This window comes from Cavia porcellus, unplaced genomic scaffold (assembly GCF_034190915.1).
Source record: "Cavia porcellus strain 051 isolate PalLab524CR breed Dunkin Hartley unplaced genomic scaffold, mCavPor4.1 scaffold_33, whole genome shotgun sequence".
Classification (NCBI taxonomy): Eukaryota; Metazoa; Chordata; class Mammalia; order Rodentia; family Caviidae; genus Cavia; species Cavia porcellus.
Genome location: NW_026947516.1, coordinates 34,123,044 through 34,147,052, shown reverse-complemented (window position 1 = coordinate 34,147,052; position 24,009 = coordinate 34,123,044). Strand labels below are relative to the sequence as shown.

Sequence of the window (24,009 nt, the reverse complement as noted above, 5' to 3'; positions counted from 1 at the left end):
TTTTATTTCCACTATTGTGAAGACTGTATTTTAGTCTGATTTTAAAAAAGATGAACGTCTATTCTGGCTCTCTTAGAGCGAGCAGTCAGTATGTTAAGTAATAATAACTGCTATTTCTGATGTACCTACAGTGGATTCTGATTTATGAAGAAAATCAGAAGAATATCTGTATTCACAAGTTCCCATAGATTTAGGTGGCATCTATTTAATGATGATATTTCTCTTTTCTGGCAAATATACACAGATGCCTGTGAAACTGATTTAACTACCATTCATATATATGTATACATGTATACATTTTATATATAAAAATATACATATATATGTACATATATTATACATATATAAAATGTGTATATATTATATATAATGTGCATATCATACATGCCTCTATATGTATAATATACTTGTAATTTGATAGCTGTGTAATGCATTTAAACCAATTTGACCTGTTCTCCTTTTTTTGGCTTTTTTTTTTTTTTTTTTTTTTAGTACAGGTGATCAAACTCACAACCTCACACCCAACAGGCAGGTGCTGTGCCGCTGAGCTAGATCCCCAGGCCACTGACCTATTGTTTTGGTGGGTGGGTTTTGAGTCTAGAGCCAAAACAACATTTGTGATAACCTTTCTCTAAAAAATAACAAATCCCCAATCACTTCTACAACACTTAAAACACATGCTAAACATGTTAAAATTGCTTATAATGCATTTATATATAAACAAAAAATATGGTTGTTCCAACCCTGCCAAGCTATTTTGGAAATTAAGTAAATATTATTCTCATAAATTAAACAATCTAAAAATAGGATACCAGGTAGCAATTTTTCAAGTTTATTAAAATAATATAGTTATATAGCTTATATGGGGTGGTGGCAGGATTGTGACATTAACAAAATTCATCTACTCAAAGAAATTCTGAAACCCAACTTCTCATCAACCATTACTTTAGGCAATCTAGAAAAGAAGTCAAGGTCTGTATCTGGTACATCTCACACAGCAACTGCAAGTGTGCTAAAAAAATACATATGACAGGGAAATTTAATTGTAAAGGATCTCAAAATTGTAATTTTAGCAAGAAATATATGGCTACCACCTTGGAAAGAGAAGCTGACTCTCAGAATAAAAAGGATAGTACGTTTATTTACGAGAAAATGTCAGTTTCAAGTAGAAACAGTCAGGACTGAACATACAGATCACAGTGAGGTATGGTAGTGTATTGCCTTGGAAACTTCTCCAAAAGCCACATAAATTAAAAGCGGTTCTATATTCTGAGGCTGCAAGGCAAGGTAATACTTCATTCATAAATTTTCTACTACAGTAAATGCTTTAATATATTATTGGTCATTGTTCAATTCATTATGGTCCAACTCTTACATTTAGAAAAGAATTATAATATTTATGCCAGTTTAAGACTGTTTAAATCTGGATGACTTACTCAAAACTAAATACTTTCCTAAGTGATTTGAAAAATAAAGTAAGTTTTCTATTTTCTGTCAACAGTTTAATAATTCTACTTTAGTATGTCTGGTACATTTCTTCTTCTTGAGCTTCAAAGGAATTCCTCCTATGTGCATTGCCTTAGTGCTTAGAATTAGTCTAAAAAGTAGCAAACTGTATTTTGAAAATAGTACAGCTTTCAATCAGTTCAAGCCATAAGATAGCCTCCCAAAAAGGTAAGACATAGAGAAGACAGAGAAAAAGAAATCTGCAGTTGATTTTTTTTTAATTTAGAAGAAACTAGAAATAATTTTACTTTTAGAAAATTCAGTTCCAGGAATAAACTAATAAGGAAAGGTGTGGCAGGATAGGGTGAAAGTATGTCTATTAACCTGATCATTTCCATTTTATGTTTAGAGCTTAACATGTTCTCAAAATGTTAGACACTTTGGACATATGATAACGCATTTCTTCAGAGTATTCTAGCTCAGTGTAAATGGTCAGAAAAAGTGACAATAGTAAACAATAAAAAGATTTTACCACTTTCAGGAGACTGAGTTGTAACCCAACCCATTGATTTCATCACAGCTTTCTTCCACGTAGAGTAACGAATTTCACTTTCTGGAATTTGAAGGTAGAAAAAAATACACATTATGAAAAGTAATCTGCAAAATGTTATAAGTATCATACATACTATGTATGTTACTCAGCATTCTTCCAAGGACGGCTTTATGTGGACTCATATCTGGGAACATATGGTTACTGGTGACAGGCAGCGACTGTTAGAGCCACTTGCTTGCAAACTAGAGAACAATGTGACAGGAGAAATACAGCATGGGACAGTAGGACGGAGACTGGGACACAGACTACTTGCTAGGAAGACAAGGCTGTCCCAAACCAAGTGGACACTTGTTTTACCAAGGGGGATCCCATTTGCTGTTTTCTCTTTTTAAGGGTGTGCCAGGGGTTCTAACATGAGCAGAGGGTGTGCTGTCATGTGGGAAAATTAGGAAAATTGCTGTTGGTCCAATCGAAGGATTTAGCAAATATTAATTTTGCACAAGATTGCATTCCTGTGAGATCTCCTGACATACACATTAAAGAAGAGTTTCTTCAAGGTGAAAATCCACAACAGGAGGACTAAACAAAAATGAGCACTGATGCTGTATTCGGAAGGGTCCTGAACCATGCCTGAAGTTAGAGTTCTCTAAATCCTTCCAGCCTTCCAAGCCTCAAGGATCACTCACTTTAGAAGATTTCTTATCCCGCTTCTGTCCTCTACTCCCCTTTTCCCACAGTACTTCACATATGCCTCTGGGTCAGCTACCATAGTGAACTTTTATGGTTTGGTCTACCTCCCCCTCCATATATACCAGTCTCTGGAAGGGTAAGGACCTCATCTCTTTCATCTCTGTATCCCCAATGTCAGTAACAATTCCTAGCCTCAGGGTTGGCTCTAAACAATGCCCAGCTGGAAGAATGAACTATCTGTACCTACCTGTCTGTTATTATGGAGGAGGGGGATGGGGGCTGGAGAAAGGAGAGATGGTACAATCGGTCATCCCAAAGGCTAAAGCCTTACATAATAGCAAAGATGGTCTTTCTCCTAAACAGTAATCTTAAACCCTCTGCACAAAACTTCCCTGCCTTAGGAACAGGAAAAACATTTAGGGATCACATACCTGATCTAAATAGCATTTGCTTACATATTAAAAAGTGGCTTTGTTTTTCAGAAGCAAAATTTTTTTACTTCATGTTTTATCTGGAGTTACAATTTAAAAATTCAGACAGAATATCAGATTTTGAAACAGATGTCTACATTGTAGACATGGTACACTGTCTAACTACAGAATCATTAGTACTATAATTCACTTTCTTACATATGGAAAAGAATGAATAAAATTCAGAAACACTGGCAGAGTTCTAGAAAACAGAACAAAAATACATTTGAACAGTCACTTCCCAATAGAGCATCAATCTTATGCATAGGTTCCTAAGAAGTTATAAAACCAAATTCAGTATATAAAGCCTTATTTTCCTAGTCATATTTGTTTCAATTTAAGAGCTGCATCACTATTTTAATAAAGATGCTCATCAGAGCTTCCAGCTCAGCTTAGTTTCTTAGGTCTCTGAGTGAATCTGATATTTAATGCTTATGTACTTAAAATGGTCCCACCCTTGTCAGGCTAGTCCTGATGTATTTAAAAATTACCAGTGTCTGTTGTTTATCAAATGGAATCTGGGTATTTGCATTTGGTTATCATAACTTTTAAAAGACAAAAAAAGTTACTAGTGTCTGATAGGCTAGCTAACCACCTAAAACCAGGCCATAAGCACCAAAGGTGGCAGTGCGATTCTCCTATACAGTATTAAAGTGAATGGCTTTTAAAAAGTGATTTTGAATTTTTTTTAAAATAAGGAACTAAAGTTGTCCACTCAAACTTTTCAGTGTAGCCCAATACGCTTAACAGTTGAATCTAAAACAGTACCTTCTGTTATTTTGTTTTTTAACTTATAAATCAGTAAAGAGGCAAACTCCCTCACACTAAGGTCACTGCAACAGTTATACCAAAGTTTAATTATTTAACTGTACCCTCAGCGTTGATTTGAGGTTCGAACCGTTCCATTGTGACTGCTGACAAATCTTCAGGCTCAAGGCTCCAAACGCCAACTCCTTCCGCAGCCCCTGCTGCCATGGCGGCACCCAGAGCAGTGGTTTCCGGCATGGAAGGCTTCACTGAGGGGAAAAAGCTCTATCAGCAACCTTGTAGTTCCCTTCGCTTAAAGCCAGTTCTTCCCAGAGACACTACTCATGGGGTTAAAGGAATGAAAATTTACTAACCCACTGGAATATACAGAATGTCTGCTTGTAGCTGCATCAGGATTTTGTTGCTGGTCATTCCTCCATCTACTTGCAAATGACTGAGTGGAATTCCACAGTCGCGATTCATAGCATCCAAAATCTAAAATAAATTGATGCAATTAATATAATGAAATTACTTCATAGTAGCATTTCTAAAAATGGCAATCCCCAACTCAAAAACCCTGAAGAGCTTCCCAAATTCCCACAGAATGGAACTGTAACATCTTACTATGATCTTCCAAGCCCTCCATGATCTGGATACAATCAGTGTTTATTCTCATTACAAGTTTGCTCCCCTGAATTTCAACAAGTCAAACACCTATTCTGCATCCAGGTTTCCCGTTTTCATGCCTATGTATGGGCTGTTGCTTTTGCCTAGTGTATTTGGCCTTCCCCATGCCTGGCAGTTAACTGGGACCTAGGTGATGATAGCTGAAAAGGGTGTGTCTGTGCTTATAGTTAATGTTTAAATGGGCTTCATTTTTTGTTAAGAATGTTTTTAGTATTTAATAAATTTCAGGCACTAATACATAACTTATGAGTGATGAGAGCAAATTAAATGCAAGAAAACAGACACATATTCATTACCTCTCGGGTTTGGAAACAAACGGCTTCTAGTGCAGCAAAAGCAATATGGCATTTATTGGTGAACTGTGTAAGTCCACAGATTATCCTAAAAATAGACATAAAGTTTCAAATTAGAGTAGTATCAATGAGTCATCGATCTGAAATGTCCCGGAGACAGAATGGGTGAGTCTGGTAGACAGAAATGTACAGGGAAAGAAAGCTGGACATAATTGTTAAATAAGTAGGAAGCCCTTACTCCTACACACATGGACAAGTTCATGATTTATCTGAGTAGTAAAACCAAACCAGCATTATTCATTTAGATGAAGTCCCTTTGCTGAACTGTGCAACTTGCAGATGACTTTAAAACAAATGGCAAAAACATTAACACAGGTATCGATACAGTAGGTACCACTGTCTGCTAATTTATAACTTCTTGGAGCTTAAACATTGAAATTAAGAGTCACCAAATAGAAGAGGTTTGTTCGCCACTTTTACATAATTTGAAAATAGATAAGAAACTATTAACTAGTTATTTATTAACTCAGTAAATAAATCAAGACATCCAAATATAAGACTGTTGAGCCAGGGATATAGATCAGTGGCATGGCACCTGCCTGGTAAGTGCAAGGTCCTGAGATTAATTTCCGGTACCCAAAAAAAGACTATTACCAATACCTATACACTTTGTTTTAACTGCTTCACAACAATTGTATATATTTATGGAAGACAAAGTATTTGGATGCATGTATACAATGTCTGATGATCAAATCAGGGTTTTTAGCATATACATCTTTCCAACATTTATTATTTGTATTGGACCATTTAAAACTGTATCTTCTATCTCTTATAAGCAAATAATGTGTAACAGTAAACTACAGTAATACTCACCCTCGTGCACTAGGTTCCCAATAAGGTGCATATAACCCTGAAAATGCTGGGACAAAGTAGCAGCCGTAAGAAGTACCAACTTCTTTAGCAAGTTTTTCTAACATTAAAAAAAGAAAAGAAAAACAAAAATCACACTAACATCTCACTTTATTAAATAAACGTAACTTCAAAATTAGTGCAGGGTTTTTGGTTTCCCATTCAGTGGTATGAAAGAATGTTCTTAATTATACTAGTGTGCTAGGAGCAACAAAAAACATTTCCCCTATATTAAACATCCCTGCTAAAAAATAACCCAACTTAAGAAGTCAAGGAACCGGGCATGGTGGTGCATGCCCATAATCCTAGCATTCAGGAAGCAGAAGCAGGAGAATCACTGTGATTTCGAGGCCAGCCTGGGTGACATAGTGAGTTCAAGGCCAGCCTGAACTGTAGTGAGAACTTGTTTCAAAAAATAAAACACAAAACAAAAAAAGAAGTCAAGGGATCAGATTAACTTCTTTAAGGGGTTTTAGCTTACTTCTATTATTTTTAAAGTTGCTGACTAAGAAATAAAATAGCCTCTCATGCACGCCTAATCAAAAGTGCATTTCTGATTGTGTTACCTTTGGGGAAAGTTAAACAAGTATATGAAAGAGCAGATGAGTTCAAATTAATTATCTATGGACTGAATATAGCCAGATTAATATTTAAATTATAGGTACCAAACTTGTAATGTTCATTTTAATCTAGAAGATAAAACTTCACCTCATCAGATAATGTAACTAAACTACTTTACCTGCAGATTCATGCAATCTCTGGTGTTCAATTTTACACTTGGGTGATTTTTATGTCCTACCTTATCAGCTTATTATTAACCACCAATAAGTATGTCAACTCATTATTTAATAAAACTTCACAAAGTAGTCCCTACTGTGTAAGTCAAACTTCAAATAGGGGTTTACATAATTTATGGATCACATTTGTGGTGAAGTATAAGTATTTATAAATTGCAGAGGTAAATATTAAATGTTTCATCAGATTTTCTAATCCTTTGTGAGAATATACTCACCTATTTCCTCTGAAGTCTTAATAATTCCAAGATTGTCTCTGAGCCAGCGAATAACAGCACCAGCTATAGCTACAGAACCCTAAGGAGAGGACAAAAAAGAAATCAGAGATCGAATATATGTTATCATCACAAAGGTTTGAGTGAGCATATTTTCTGTGACACTATTAGCTGGATAAAATTCAAACAATTCAATGTTGGAACTCCAATAAAAATAATAAACTAGGTCTTCTAATATAAGCATAGCTTGTCTGGTCACTAATGGAAGCTTTTCATGGGAGAGAAAAAAGTGAGTCCTTGAGTCCATCCTTGCATGTGTTTCTATAGGTGGACATCGATCTTTTGAGCAGTTTGATTCTAACACAGTTTTTTTTTATTTGTTGCTAAGCTATCAGGTACATGGTCATCTATAATACACTTGCACCTTATCCACAAAGTTAGTAGGTGAAGCCATATTAGAATTTTCTTGCAGTCTGGTTTTCATGTCTAATAGTATAGAAAATTAGCCAAAAAAATTATCAGAGCCTAACTCCTAATTATTCTTTACAATCAGTAATCAAGGTTTGGAGGGGATATAGCTATAAGCATGCAGCTATAAGCTATAAAATATACAATTCAAAATCAAATGAACCAGATATGAATATCAGTTCTAGCACTTAATTGCTATGTGATATTAAGCAAATTACATATGATTTTTGTTGTTGTTTATTATCTTGAGACAGGATCTTGCTATGTAATCCAGACAAGCCTTGAATTTGCTGTGCACATCAGGTTGATCTAGAACTTGTGATCCTCCTGAAAGTGCTGGGACTTCAGGAATGTACCCTGTCTGGTGTCTTAGGATTTACTGAACTCCATTTCTTTATCTATAAAATGATAGTGACTATAACAATACTTACCTAAACAAACTACCATGAGGCTCAATATGAAAATGCATATGAAGGTTATTACTGAATATAAATACTATATTCATTATTTTTAAGTGTTAAAAAAGTGTCAGCCAAATTCTATCAACTGGTAAATGGGTAAAAATGTGGCATAACCACCAATGGAATATTATTTGGCCCTGAGATACAACATGGATAAGCCTTGAAAACATTACACAAAGTGAACAAAGCTAAGCACAAAATACCACATAAAGTATTGTATGACTCCATTTATATGAAATGTCTTGAATAGGCAAATCCATAGAGGCAGAAGGTAGATTAGAGTTGCTTAGATCTGGAGGGAGACAGTTATGGGGTTTCTCTTTGGGGTAATGAGGATAGTCTGAATTGCTACTGATGTTTATAAAAATCCATGAATATATTAAAAACCACTGATGTGTACTTTAACAAGGTGAATGCTGTAGTATATGAATTATGTCTCAATAAAACTATTATAAAAAATCCTGAGGGAAGGAAATGTATCAGCACAGATCATTTAAGAATTCCTTTTTTTGCTCTGATTTTAATTTATACAGATAATAGTAAGGTAAATCACTCTCACCTAGTCACTCAAAACCAAATGTCAAGGAATAGTAAATGTAGGAAGTAGTCACCAGTTAACTGCATTACATATGATCATCCCTTCTTGCTGTCAGATGTTAGGATATAGACCAACTAGAGAGTGAATACACTAACACATTCCACCACTCATGGCCTCCGTAAGAAGTCACTATATATTATTGCAAAGCTGCTAAATGCTACCACTGTTTCCTTTGTACAGTGGTGTTTTTAAAAAGTATTCGAGAAGCAGATGTGACATAACTGTGCAGATACAGAAGAGACTGGGCTGGGGATGTATCTCATTGGTAGAGAATTTGCTTTGTTGTAGGACTTTGTTCCTCACTTTTTATTTTCTGTGCTGGGAGTGGAACCCGACAGAATAAACTAGAATTGAAATGTACCTCTCCTTCTCAAAATTCTTAATACACATCCTAACTTTGATATGTTTATATATTTAGGCACTTAGCGGGACCATTTAAGAGAATTAAGTAAAATTTTCCTTTAGAGAGACTCTACTCTCAAATTTCCTTTGAAGAAAACAAATAAGAGATGGTAGCTGCCAAATACTAGTAAATGTAAGGTTCTAGATCAGTGTCCAATAAAAATATAATGGGAACCACGTGTAATTTAAATTTTTACTTCCTCTAAAAAATAAAATGGGTAAAGTTGTATTTTATTTAACATAATACGTTAAATTTTTATTTTAAAATACCAGTATTAAGATTTTTTAAATGGTTTGTACTATTTTTAAAATGGTTAATACTATGTCTTTGAAATATAGTGTATATTTTACCTTTATAGCACATTTCCATGAAAACTAGCTACATTTGTGGTGCCACACGTAGCTAGAGCCTGCCATACTGGGCAGAATAGTTCTAAACCTAAATGATGAAATAAATGTCGCTTCCCTTATAGACTCAAAAGACACTTGTGCCTAAATGGCAGTTAACTAAGAAATGCACGTGTTTTCAATTATTTTAAGCAAGTTAAGTTAATCTATGATGTTTTAAAAAGCTATGATCTGGAAGTCTAGTCAGGTGGTTTTATGTCTATCAGCTAGCTATTGTGACTTTGTATTTTGGGAAAGCAAGTACTAATGTGCATTATTTCCATTGAGAAAGGTAGAGGCTAAATGCCTAGACAATTTTTTTTAAAGAGGAAGTGATATGGTTTTAGCAAAAGGAAAATGAAGAGTTTGAATGCAAGATGATATCCCAGAGACATTATTTTGTTTATAACACAAAAATACAAACACATTGAAAAGGCTTCAGAGGCAACATATCTTTAAATTTGGTCATCAGGAGGTACAGGTGTTTCACTGTCACTGAAGAAATAGATTCAATGTAAGAAAATAAAAGGGGAATAAAAACACTTATCTGAAAGAAGTGTATAATTTTATACAAGGATATAATACACTGTATGATTTAGCCTTTAAAGAAATTGGTAAAAATGAGAGAAACCTCAAAATTCACAAAAGATACATGGTCTTCTGAATTCAGAGGCAGAAGACAAAATGGAAGATGGTATGCTGCTTAGAAGCTAGACAGGAAGACTACAGAGAAGAAATCTAAAATGGCACATGGACTTCTTGTTATCAATTATCTCAAATGACAATTTAATTATCTTAAATATAAAGATCCAATACTTCAGTGCAGTTTCTACAAATATAAATCTTCCCTAGTTTCAAGTCTTGGCCCTCTAAAAAGGTGCACACAAGCCTAATAGTTATGTTCTAAGGATGATACAATGGAAGGGAGACGGTAAGAGGAAGGATACCTTAAATGGTAACAGGATAAGAGGAATAAATTATTTAAAAACTAGATATGGAGCCTGGAAAGTAAAAGGCTAAGGAATAGGCTATAGGAAGACTGGATTAAAACTAACCAAGTAGCACTAATGTAATTGTCATAGCAGGCAAATGCACTCTTCCTCCAGGTCCTTGACACAAATGCCACTGCCACAAACAACAGTAAACATGAAGGAGACTATTTCAGGGTACAGTGGAGTTGTACCTTATAAGGTAGTTGGAGTTAACACTGAGGAGTGGAAAGAAAATCATGTAAAATTGAGATTCTTCTTAAATTACTTAAAATCATTCATTAGCCATAGTAAACACAGTTTTGTGTATACTGTAGTGATATGTAGATCTATGTATATAATTTATACTTGACTTAATTTGTATATAGTAGATTTAAAATACAAAATCTAATTCTACCGCATTTTTAATATCAAAGAAAAATGGAACATAAAGATATTTTTCACTAAGTTCAATAACAAGTCAGGAAACCAAGATTAGTACATTTCTTGGTCAGAAGGTACACTTTTCAAGAAAATACATTATAAAACTCTATGAGCAATATTTATAAACTATGGTGAACACTCTTAATTAAGGTGATTCCGTAATCACCACCTCTTGGTGTTCCCTTCATCCCCTTCAGTATGGTGTGACCTGTGACTTGCTTCTAAACAGTGTACATCAAAGGTGACAGGATGGACATGCAACAAGGCGTGTGTCATTGTGTTACATAAGATCACTGCTGCTGCCTCTTCCCTTTCTAGCCATGTTGAGAAGCACCATGTAGCAAGGAACTACAGGTGGCCTCTAGGAATTGAAGGTGGTTTCCAGCTGACAGCTCGCAAGGAACTGAAGCCCTTAGTCATACAGCCTTAAGGATCTGAATCCTGCCAACAGCCTGAGTGAGCCTGGAAGCAAATGGAACGTCAGATCAGATCATAGCTTCAGCCAACACCTTGCTTGTGAGACTCTAACCAGAGTACCCGCTGAGCTGTGCCCCTGGACCCATGGGAACTAAGAGATGATAAATGATTGCAATTTTAAGCTATTTAAGTGTCTGGAAATATTGTTATATATTGCAAGAAATGACTACTGAATAGGCTTAGAACTCAGATGCAAAAATCTAGCTCAAAAGCCTAAAAAATTCTACAGTAGGAAATCCTGACACTGTAAGTATAAATCATATCAAAAAAGAGATGGGCAAAGAGGCATTTAAAGAAACCAATAGAGTAATATAGAGGAACTGTCTTTGATGCATACACTTAAAAAGAAAAAAACGGTAATAACATCATAGGGTTCAGTATTTAAATAATACTTATTACCTATTATCTACCAGCCTGTTGGGACTGGTGAACAAGACAGACAAGCATGCTGGCCTCAGGAAGCCTATATAGTCTAGCGATAGAATACAAAATACAGAAGTGTCAAATTGCATGTAGGCTCAAGTTCACAATCATATTAAACGCTATCAAAAGGATTTTTGTGTGAGTTGTGAAAAAAAAACCTTAGGAACAGAAGAGAAACAAGGAAGAGCACGGGCTTGAGAAGATAGTGTACTCTTAACAGATGAGAGTAGAACCACTTAATTACTATTTTGCTACTATCTCTTCCACCACTGAAAAACATTTTCCAACTAGAAAGGGCAGATCAAATTTAAGTAGTTATATGAGTTTAAAGTTGTAGAACAATTTTAAGAATTGCATTCCCCAATTCCTTTGTACAGATAATGAAAATGATAATTCAGAGATGTTGAAATGTCAAGATTAGAATTACCTGCTGGGAGCTCAGGAAACAAAAAAGTGATGTTCTTAATGATGGAGATGGGTTTATATTTCAAAAAATTCCACATGTTCTAAACATAGGCTAACAGATAAAATATAAAAAGAAAAAAGTAAAGGAACACATGCTGTCTTAAATACTGGACTAATGCCTCAAGCACAATGGGTTTTGATTTATTATATTTTATGTGTAGAATTGGTGGCCAGAAACTGGTTCCTCTAGAGATAAGGGGTCCACAGTGCTTTGTAAAGGGTAAGGAACAGAATCAGGCCTAATGCTTGAAATCAGGGATAAGTGGTGCTCTTCTACATGTGTAACAATTCTTGATAAATAAGCAACTGTTTTCTTGTCTGATTAAGGGCATATGGCTTAGTGGAAGATGAGACTAAAAGTGAAAATTTTAAAACTACATAAAGAAATATATAGCAAGAAATCTGCCAACAAGCTTAACATCTGGAATATAGCCCATTCCAGTACGATCAAGTCTTTAAATAACTAGATTTAAAAGTAATCAATGAGATAAATTGAAGCATGACTTTCATTAAAAGGCAACTTTCATTAGAAACACATAAACATTAAATTATAAATCAAAAGAAAAGAGAAGTAAAACAAAATTAGGTAGATCTCAAAAATAATCCAATAAAAATCCATTAAGTAAAAATATTGAATTAAATTTTTCAAAAGTATAAGAGATGGAATAAAGTCCAGACTATAAAGAAATAACTAAATTAGGGTTGTCATACTCTGCTAGTGGGGCATAAGTCTGTACATCTACTGTGAAAACCAGTTTGTGGAGTCTACTTAAAGTGAAGACACACATAATCTACAACCTAGAAATTCTACTGCTACAGAACAGTGTGCATGCATACAACAAATGATACAGACACAAATGCTTGTATTTGCACTTGTCTTAATAGCTAAATACCAAAAGTAACTCAAGTATCGACAATTGGATAAATACTAAGGTATGGCAATGAGAAAGGATGATATACCAGCTATATCTAACAACACAGATGAATCTCATAACCATAATGTTGAGTGAATGAAGCCAAAGAAAATACATAGTATATGACTATGTATTTGACTATGTATGACTATGTATGTGGCCTCTCGCATTCTATCTTATATTTTTAATATATATTGACTATTAAAATCATGCAAAACTAAACTCTGCCCATTTAAGTGTAGAATTCTAAGGAAAATAAGAAAGTTCTTGATGGTAAAAGGGGAATGCTTATTTCAGAAGAGAGGGAACAGGCTGATAAGGAGTGGCATGTAGGGAATTCTGGGTGTTGCGCACAAGTTACATGGATCTTCTCTTTCCAATAATTTATCAAGCTATACATGAATCTAATGCATTCTTCTGTGTGTGTCCTATATTTTACAATAAAAAGCAGGTTTAATGGGTTTTCTGTTTGTTTTAAAGAAATAATTTGGTAATGGAAGGTAGATACTGAGAAACTCACCAGGGATGCAGCACAGAGAAACAAAGAGATTTAAAAAATATAAAGGGCAGTTAAGAGACATGGAGGATGGGTTGAAAGGTTCCAATATTCATCCAATAGCAATTCCAGAACAGGATGGAGGTAATGGTAGAGAAGCAATATTTGAAGAGATAATTGCTGAGAATTTTCCAGATCTGAAGACTGACTTGGATCCAAGTACCTAACAGGATAAATAAAAATAAATCCAAACCCAGGCACAGCATAACAAAACTACAGAGCATCAATTATACAGAGATGTTAAAAAATCTTAAGATGATAAACCAGATTATTTACAAAGGAACCACATTTGGACAACAGAAGTCTCAGGAGCATTAAAAATCGCCAGAGAGATTGGTACAAACAATTATTAATCAAGGATTTTATAATTACTGCCAAATGAGGGCAAAACAAAAAGGCTTATTATACATCCTTACTGAAAGAACTATAAAAGGATGTCCCTCAGCAAGAAAAAAAATGTGGATGGGAATATAAAAGGTGTGGGACTAAAGAAATGATAGAGGACACAGAAATGGATACAAAAAGTCAATAAATATGATGGACTCTTAACTGCAAGGAAAATAGTACTATTATTATAAGTCGAAGGAAAAGGGGGTTATAAAACCATTTAACAATAAGAATGCTAACGAGTGGTAGGAGGTAAAGCATTTGAGTTCCTCATCATGACTGAGGAATGAAAAATACTGAACAGCTACCCGTGTAGAAAAGCAAAGAGTTAAGTAATAGCTCAAAAATATACTAAAGATATACTCAAAAGAAAAAGCAAATCAAACCAAAAAAAATTATATCATGTTGCTTTCAAACCAGTAGAGAAGGAAAGAAGCCTAAGACTGAAGATGGATTGTTATTCAGTTATTAAAGGGATAGAAAGTAAAAATGTAATACCCCAGACTTTTAAGCCTACCAGTTTATTAAACTAAAGGCATGATTATGCTTTGTAGGCATTTATGAAAAAATTAATATGGATTTAGGGCTTTACCAAGCAAGCAAGATTTCCTATCCATTTTAAATTTTTTTTAAAAAAATATTTGTTAAATGCAAAAACAAACTTAAGGAAACAGAAAAAAGGAAAAAAATCCTACATGCTACTATTAACACATATTTGTTTGTATGTGCAGTGGTGCTGCTACTGCTGCTAGGACTGGTAAGTTAGCAGATGAAAGAGAGGACGTATGCCATTTGCAGTGAAAAAGATCTCCAGACTTGGAAGGAGATGGGACCGTGGGTTGGTTTAGAAATTGAGGCTTTGATGTTCAATAATCTGGATTTGCATCCCAGATCTGCTATCCACTGGCTGTCAAGTGACTCTAATTTCGCTTCTCTAAGTTCAGACTATGTGTAAAACAAGAGGATAAGGACAGTGTAAATAAGTACGCTGTCATGTGATGTAATGTCACTCAGCTTTAAACTCTATGAATCTAAAAAAGGTAACATGAATTGAGAAAAATCTAAAGCATATCTTTAAGTCTCCAGATGAGATAAAACTAGAAGAGTAACACTGTAAAGAATGAAAACAAATTCAGACTATATCAGAATATGCTTAAATCACTATCATAAAATTAAATAGGAAGAAACAAAGACCTCAATTTAGATTAACAAAAAAATCATGTAGACAAATCCACAATGGAGCAGACCTGGCTGAACAATGACTCATTTGAGAGCGCGAGCTTGGTATTTTAGTATATGTTCTTCAGGCTAACGGAAGGAAGGGGTTATTAAACTAAATTAAGGAACTCTCAAACTAGAGTAGCACTCACGGTGAGAGGGCCACAAAGCACACTGCTGAGCACAGGTCAGATTACACATGGAATGTTGTATTCTGTTAAGGGAAACACTGGTGAATGGGAATACATCTAATAAAGGTAGCTCAGAACTACCAAGCATCTAGCAAGTATGTGAGATAGGGCATTAGGGCAGTTTTTCCTGGGGGAAGACCCAAACTGTTAACTGCTTCCTACTGTTTGCATACTCTTGATAGCTGATCTAGTTTATTCCTTAAGGTATATTATTAGGAAGCATTTTTGCGTGCTAGCTCCAAACAGAAGTTGAATGGCTGCTGGTGAAGAAAACAAAAAGTATCTTTTCCTACAAGGTAGAAAGTTAAGATTAGGTGATCCCTGTCCCTGAGGCATTTGATAAGTCTAAAGAATCTAGAGTGTAATTGCTAATTGTTTCCTGTGCACCTTACTACTACTATTATCATTATCTCTAATACTGATTAAGTGCATGTTTCACGTGCCTATTGTAGTGCTAAGCACATTCCATCAGGGTCAAGACAGAGAGGGAGAGGGCTCATAGGACTTTTAGTCCTAGAAATGTTAGGATACCATGCATACAACAAGTATTTGTAATGCATACAACAAGTATTGTAATGCATACAACAAGTGTTGTAATGCATACAACAAGTATTACACAAATGCTTTGCTCTAAACAAAAGAGACTAGATTAGGGGAAGATCATGCTGATGATGGGGGCAGGGCAGAAAATCTATTATTTTTCGTGTTCTAGGCCTAACAACTCAGAAAATGTTTCTAAACTATATATAACTAACTAGAAGCCTAAACCTTTGACCAAATTATTATCCGCCTCTCTAGCTTCTTAGTAAGTTTTCAGATCATCTGTATACTTGTATATTACAAGGCAGCCACTCCAAAACTAACTATATAGATATGCTCTTTTTTTTTTTTTTTCCGCTCTTTTTCCTTTTTATCGGTACCGGGGATCGAACTCACGACTGCCTGCTTGCAAGGCAGGCACCTATGCCGCTGAGCTAAATCTCCAGCCACCTCAGATATGCTCTTAAGCAATTTGCCTTGACAAGAAGAATGCTGTGTCTGACTTTATAAAGGTTTCTACTGTTTCTCATACAAATTTCTCACATCCTACAGATTTATGCTGAAATAATACTACCATAACTTACTAATATGTTTGAGACAAACACTTCTAATGATAAATAGGATAAACTGCTTCATTTTCTATCCAGTATCAAAGTGTTACATAAATTTCATTTTTATAGGAGAAAAGTAGAATTGTTCTGCCTTTTTCTGCCCAGTGGCTCTCTTTCTGAAACACTGGGACATTTAGTTGTGAAAACACAAAATTTGAAACTGAAAGAAATATTAGAGACCAAGTTATTCACTTCATTAAACCTTAGGGATAGAAAATATTAGATTTCAGAGTAATCAAGTAATACTCCCATGGTGACACAACTAATTGGGATAGTAACTGAGTAGATACTGTAATCAAGGTCTCTTGAGGGTTTTGACCAAGTTCAGACCCAGATTCTTTCCATTCCATCAAAGGCCAAGACAAAAATGAAAACTTTTCAGTCTAATACATTAAAACTTACCATAAAGGGTACTGCATAATGCTTCTATATTTATTAGCTCTAAAGGTCATATCATTCACTGATAGAAAAGAACTTACCTCTAATGCATAATATACTGGTTTGTCTCTGCCAAGCTTGTAAGCCACTGTGGTTAGAAGGCCATGTTCAGAAAATACACACTGTAGAAAAGAAAACACATTTCATTGTGGAGAGAATGAAAAAATAGAAAAACAAGAAAATGTGTAAAGCTAAAGTGACACAGACACAAAATCAATAAACAAATTTTAAGAACCTTACTTAAAATTATTAGTACTAAGAACATGCTTAGGCTGTATTACTTCTTCCAAATCAGATCTGCATGAAGAATGGGATGAGACCGCAATTGAGATATCCCACTAACACCAATAAAAACACACATACACTTGTACCCTTACACCGCTTTGTTTTGTTTTTTCTCTTTTTCGTTTTAAATAAAATTTAAAAAACACATACAAAACTCAAAAAACATGAAATGGTTCTTACTAGAATAACTCCAACTTAATAATTTGCATCATTTTTAAAATATTAAACACTAAGGCTTTATAAGGCTTAAAAGGCTTTCAAGGCTTTATAAAAGCTTAAAAATATGCAAAATTAACTGAATAACAAATTATAGTCAATCATTATTAAAGAATTTCATCAATCTTGTAACTTAAAAACACAAACGAACCTTATGTCCTGTATTGCACAGGAGGAAACACCCTGTTCCATACCTACAAGTGGAAAAATGAACAGTATAACAATTTTATCAAAGCAAAAGATGAAACATTAAATAATACAAACGACATAAACTGACATTTAATTTAGTATAATAAAAGTCATTACACTCATGTTAGATAACTTCTCATGAAAGAAAGTTTCAGAGTTCAGTCTAGAAGAAAATATACTGGTGCAATCTTAATGAGAAGAAACACAGCTGTAATCCTTAGTTTAGCATTTAGTCAGTCACAGCCTATGAATGTGTTATTGAATTATAATGAATTCTATGTTCAGTTACAGTTATGTTTCTACTAACTTACATAGAGTGAAGCATCATGACTAGCAGTCATTCACCAATGGAGTTGGGAAGTTTAGTTCTAGCATTAGTATTTTTATAAACTAAACAACACAACTGTCTTCAGGCAGAGAAGAAGGCTAGGCAAGGCACAAAGTATGAGAGACTGGAGCAGAAAAGCTGGAGCAAAAGTGGCACAGGAAAAAAAAAGCTATTTAAGGTCCACCTTTCCTATTCTCCCAACAGAATACAGTAGGATAATCAGAGCTGTAACAACATGGTTGGTACAGAATAAATGAATTTATTTTGTGGCAGTCTTACCAGTATATGCTTTGGGCTCTGCAAAAAGTTGCCACTTGGACGTTAATAAGTGGTTTGTTCCAGGCAGAGCAGCATTCTAAACTGATACCAGTAATGGTCACAGAGAAACAGTTTTCGATGGAGTTGGGTTAACAAGGCTACCATAGACACCATTATCTCTGCCCAAGCTTGAGATTCCCTCCTACGAACCTCACTGCTGTGCTCTGGGCAACTGCAGTGCTAACTGTGCTGCTGACATCCCAGTAGGTAGGACAAGGAACAGTGCTGAGTTCAGGGGCTAGCAGAAGGATCCTAGCAGAAGCTACTAACTGTCGGCACTAAGTTAACAGATAACATCAGCTGCATTTTTCTTCTGCAACAAAAGTGAACCAGAGGTGACTTTTTCCCCTGATAAACATTTTCTTTAAGCATCATTGTTCTGAACAAGGAGTAGCCAAGATAGTCAACCTCCTCTCACTCAGGTAAGATTCTTGGCCTGCTTGATGAAGAGGTGACACATTCAGGGATCACTAATGAATGAATACTAATGAATACTGAAGTTCAAAAAGACACATGTCAAATAGCACTAGGCACAAGTATTACATTTACAAACTAAAACACAAAAATCGTTATACCTTCTACCACCACGATGTTAACAAAGCTAATGTTTCAAGTTAATCACTCAATAAATATTCACAAAATCAAAGACAATGAACGATCATTTCATACTTTTTCAAGGAGAAATCATACTGATTTGGCACCCCAGATAGCACTATTCTGAGTCATTATGTACCAGTTTTACAGTACAAAACTGGTAAGAAGGCACAAGGCACTTAATATAAGTGAATTAGTACTGATTGGTATTAATGTAAGAAGAGAATTTTTTACTACTTTAGACCATGGCTTTCAAAGCAGTATACAGGCAACTATTTTCCTTTTAATTTATATTATTCCATCTTCCCAGTTATTAAGCATATGTGAAACTTTCACCATTTATGTGATCTACCTAACCTGCCTCAACTGTTGGCTATGTTCAAACACTGTAGACACAGGTCTGACTCTTTCATCCTCTGCAGAGGGAATAATTGTTTGCTAATGTTCATGACTAGATATGTACTAATGATGATGCATAGGGACAGGTTTAGAGACCCTCAGTAAAGTTAGGAAGAAGGTAAAAGACTTTTTACAACTAGCCAGTACCTTTGGGACAATGAGGTAACTACCTTAGGTTCTCTTTTGAAAACCGAAATTTAGTGACCAAATAATACAGGCTCATTTTAGAAAAAATGATTGGAAATTACAAGCCATGTTAAACCAGAGGTGGGCTTTCTCTGAACTGAGCTGCCTGTCATCTTCTCCCTGCTGAAGCTGGGAAACATTTAACCAAATGCTCAATCCCAATCGCTCCAACCTCTTAGGATTTCATTTTGCCCATCATTTATCTCCCATTTATTTTATAACACCCACGTGTAATCTTACACTCCAAAGAAATATTCTCTGGTCTTGTTATAATTTCAAAACAAAACCAAAATTCCCAAAATGTTGTAGGATTCTGTGAACCTCACACCCATCATTCTGCGTACATCTCTCATCGTTCTTGAATGGCTGCATCTCTGTGAAGCACATTCCATCTTGTTGTTTCTATTTTATACCTACTCACTTGAAACTTTGCTCTCATCCTGGGCACTGCTCTAAAACTTCATTCCTGGAGCTTACTAAATGAGGACTTAATCTCTATATAAAATGGTCTGTTTTCAGTTCTTAGCCTCTATAATCTCTTTATAGTGTAGTACTTGGCACTGTTATACATGCTTCCCTCTTCAGTATCTCTCCCTTGGCTTTCCACATTAATAAACACTCTGTTTTCTGTTTCTCACTTCTTTATCGTAGTATAGCCTACTTCTCCCTAAATATCTCCTTTATCTAAACACTGGTTTTCAATAATGCCATTTACTTTTATGTCTTAATTTATTTTTATTAATATATGTTTGTGATAACATAATAAATACACCCATCACAGGGAACTAGTATATATATATATATATATATATATATATATATATATATATATATGCATAGTTTCTTGATCCTTTCTACTTTGCCACTGACTTCCCTCCCTCTACTTTTATTACTTCAAAATCACATTTTTGCGTGTTTTTTGTTTTGTTTTTGAGACAGGGTCTCAATATGTAGCTCAGGCTGACCTTGAACTCTCTATGTAGTCTAGACTGGTCTCGAACTCACAGCAATCCTTCTAGCTCTGCCTCCTGTGTGCTGGGATTACAGGTGTGTGCCACCACGCCTGGCTAAAATCACATCTTTATAGGGGAATTCAAATGTCTCAGTCTCAACTTTTATACTGAACTCAACCCACGGAAACCTTTCTTACACAGGAACACTGGAATTAAATGATTCTGACACATTTAGAACAAATGGAGCACAATATATACTAGTCACTGGTTGAGCAAGTGCTATTATTTTAGCACTTGGGGCATATTGTTTTCTATTCATCAATACATGTAATTGGCAGGGACTTTTTGTGTTTAGAAGATTACATTCAAATAGTACGGTTAGTGATATAACAAAAATAAAGAACACCAAACTCACGCGAGTCAGAAAGTTTAGGGTTGAGATAGGGCTCTGCCATTGAATCAACGCCATGGCCTGAGGCAAGCAAGCACTTGACCTGTCTAAGCAGTGGTTTTTTCATTCTAAATTGGGAGTTATCTTCTTACGACTCTTAAAAATGCGGCTGAATGGATGAGTAGTAAGAAGCTTAGGAGAAAAATACTGTTTCTATTTTTTTCTTTGTTTCTTGTCAGAAGAAAAACTGCAGATAACAGACGAAAAAGCACCAAATGTGATGGTTCACACCTATAATCTCAGTTACTCATGAGGCCAAGACCAATGCTCTCAAGTTCATGGCCACCTGGCAATTTAGTGAGACTTTATTTCAAAATAAAAATATTAAAAAGGCTGAGGATGCAGCTCAGTGATCCCTGGGTTCAATCCCTAATACCAAAATTATAAATGAATATATAAATAAAAAAGGAAAAAGAACAAGGCTAAGAAACAGCCTTGAAGATCCTATAAAACGATGACTTCATCGTTATGGTGAGAAAAACTTGGGCAGAAATAACACGTTGAAAACTGTTTTACACCATGACTCTTCTTCACCTCTTCCTAGCCCTCTCTCCTGTCCCACCCATCTCTTCAAAACAGGCAATCACACGGAGCCAAAATATAATTCCTTGAGTGAAAAAGTCTATGAATCTTATAAAGTGAGGTCTTTACAAGCTGTCTCTATATTTACATATAGTATGATATATTTCATTTGAAGGACATAAAAACTGTTAAAAATGCATATATCGATAATGGCACACAATGTATTGAGATTTTGGCTTAGTCAAAATTCAAAAGCTTTCTTTCTGTCAAAGCACAAAGGGTGAGAGACAAAATACCACTGGTTTTAAGGTCTGTTTCTTAAACTTACGTGTTTTTAGCTTGTCCATCCTGGAAGCACATTTGTCCCACCAAAGCAGCAGACTGATCCCCCAAACACTGAAAATATAAATGATAACATTACTCATTTCCTTTTTATAAAGATTTTTCTTCTTTTATTTATCAAGGTATCTAATGTCCTTATATTTCCTCCATTTGGCCATTTTCCCCATTTGTATTACCCCCTATAAGATAACAGGTATAGGAACACAGCGAGAATTTCTTCAAAAGACCCTCAATTACCTTCACTATGTCACATGAGAACAAAAAGCAGTCCACTTTTCTGCTCTTTCCTTATCCTTTCTAGTTTAGGATGGGGCCAACTGACTAAGATGGAGAAAGAAAGCTACAACATGGGGTAGGGGTGGGGAAGTGGCAGGGAGACATTTGGTGATGAAACTTACCCCAGATATTGGCACACCTTCCAAGGCCCCAGCTTTCTAATAAAATTTTAAAAAAAGATTATGAACAGTCAGAAACATTGGTTCTACTAACATAACCACGAGGAATGAACACAAAGAGCAACGTGCCAGAGGACGTGGTAAGACAAGACAAAGCAAGTGTTTCAACTACATGAGTGGTACAGAGACAGATACTAGAAGTATTCCTAGAATGACAAGAACAGATGTGACGTTGGAGAATGAACATGAAACACGGGACTGGCAGTTGGGAGACAGGGACTCTACTTCTGGTTAGTTAGTGTTAGGACACAAGCAGGCTGCTGAAACCTCTCCACACCTCAACTAGTTATTTACCTGCAAAATGAAATGACTAACACACCCTTTATACAGCTTGCAAACCAGCATGGAATACATTTTGTGGAAGGCTATATTTTAGTCAAGTTGCTCTTAATTAAGAAACAAAGGTATTCAGGTACTGAATATTTGTTCATAGCAAACATCATGCTTTGAATCTAAACAAGCAACAGCTAATTTGTGTCGTGAATGATTTTTGTTTTGATCGATATGGCTAACATTTTAGGAACAAAAATAATATTTAAATAGCTGATTGTGGGATTTATAAACTTATTAAAAAAACATGCCCTAAGGCTAAGGGTGTAGCTCAATGGCAGGAATTAAGGGGATTAACGCATGATTCCCAAAATAAAGAGTGATATATCAGGGAGAACATCAAATGAAAGCTTTGGGCTCCTCTGCCTGGTGTTTGTGAGCAAGTCTCCAAGGCCCTGGGAGCTTTGGGCACCCTTGTTAAAGTGAAGGTAAGAGTAGAATCTGCATCATTTAGCTTAATGATAAGGAAGTAAGGGCATACATGTGAGGACCCTTTACAAAACAGAAAATGCCTTCCAGATACTTGGTATTACTTTATTTCTTTCATATTTACTGGTTAACTCAAGATTTGCTTTTTATTTAATATATATGACCCCATATATGGATATATAGAGAAAATCTGGAATGTAGATATTAAGTAAAGGCTGAATTACAAAAAAAAAAAAAAAAAAAACTCTTAAAAGTGAATGAATAGGAAGTTAAAAGGGCTTTTTTCTCAGTACTGGGAAATGAACCCCGGGCCTTGTACATGCTAGGCAAGCACGCTTTCATTGAACTATAAACCCAGGACTTTACATCTTGATAAATTTAAAAAGTTTGCTTATACTTTAGAAATGATCACACTCTCAGCAAGACCAACTGTGTGTAAAGTTGAAAGCACTCTTTTTCTTTATGGGAGAGGGGCCTCTGAAGGATTCCTGGAGTATCCTCTAATGAAGCATGCAGAAAAAGGGACAGTGCGTTTCCAACTAACTGGTCTGAAAAGTTGGCTAATGTATATTTTAGATAGACATTTAGGTCATTTAAAAACTCCCATCTAGTTTTCCTATTATGCTACAGGCCGAAGTACATAACTGTACTTTATAACAGGTAACATCAGAATCTTGCATTATAGAAAATTACCTAGATCTTTTATTTTAGAAACATCACTCTGTCAATATGGAATACTTAAAAAAATTAGAAAGTAAGATTTGGAGGATCACAAAAATTCTAGATATATCTCTTTAGTAAATGGATTTCTGCTTGTCTGAAAGTACATGGAAATGCACTGTATCTTTTCCAAATAAATGAGTGGTGTGGTTGACGGGCAACCTACTCACCAGGCTATGAGAGATTTTCTATAGTCAGCAAGGGGGAGAAGGGGGGACAGAAGCATAACATTTTAAATGCAAGAGAAAACTAGGCCAATTTCTTCAATCATTCTCTGAAACTATTTCTCAACAATAGTTCTTTTTCTGACCCAAGTCAATTTGTGACACCTATTAAACTGTCAAAGCACTTTTACAATAGATAAGCAGTGACTGTGCATCCTTTATGAAATTCCATGTTGTTTTATAAAGCTTTAGTACAATGAACCTGTTAAAAATTCTTGATCAAGCTTGATCTAGAGGGCTTAGTGTTTATTACTAACACTAAAAATGGATTTTCTAAAATACTTTTATGAAATGTCTACATTTTGGAAATTATTAT

General features: G+C 35.2%; 1 protein-coding gene across 11 annotated transcripts in view; it reads right to left on the bottom strand.

Moving 5' to 3' along the window:
* Window positions 1-24,009, bottom strand: part of Gk (glycerol kinase) — a 117,487-nt gene that overhangs the window by 49,341 nt on the left and 44,137 nt on the right. For 7 of the 11 annotated variants that reach the window (XM_063242821.1, XM_063242823.1, XM_063242825.1 and 4 more), the window contains 11 exons: window positions 23,640-23,657; window positions 21,934-21,969; window positions 21,522-21,589; window positions 17,405-17,447; window positions 16,794-16,874; window positions 6,808-6,886; window positions 5,760-5,856; window positions 4,890-4,974; window positions 4,281-4,401; window positions 4,032-4,175; window positions 1,979-2,059 (listed from right to left, as the gene is read on the bottom strand). In XM_063242821.1, the coding sequence (XP_063098891.1) occupies window positions 1,979-2,059; window positions 4,032-4,175; window positions 4,281-4,401; window positions 4,890-4,974; window positions 5,760-5,856; window positions 6,808-6,886; window positions 16,794-16,874; window positions 17,405-17,447; window positions 21,522-21,589; window positions 21,934-21,969; window positions 23,640-23,657 (853 nt within the window). The remainder of the gene's footprint in view (window positions 1-1,978; window positions 2,060-4,031; window positions 4,176-4,280; window positions 4,402-4,889; window positions 4,975-5,759; window positions 5,857-6,807; window positions 6,887-16,793; window positions 16,875-17,404; window positions 17,448-21,521; window positions 21,590-21,933; window positions 21,970-23,639; window positions 23,658-24,009) is intronic. The other 4 variants (XM_063242822.1, XM_063242824.1, XM_063242828.1 and 1 more) reach the window with 1 other exon arrangement.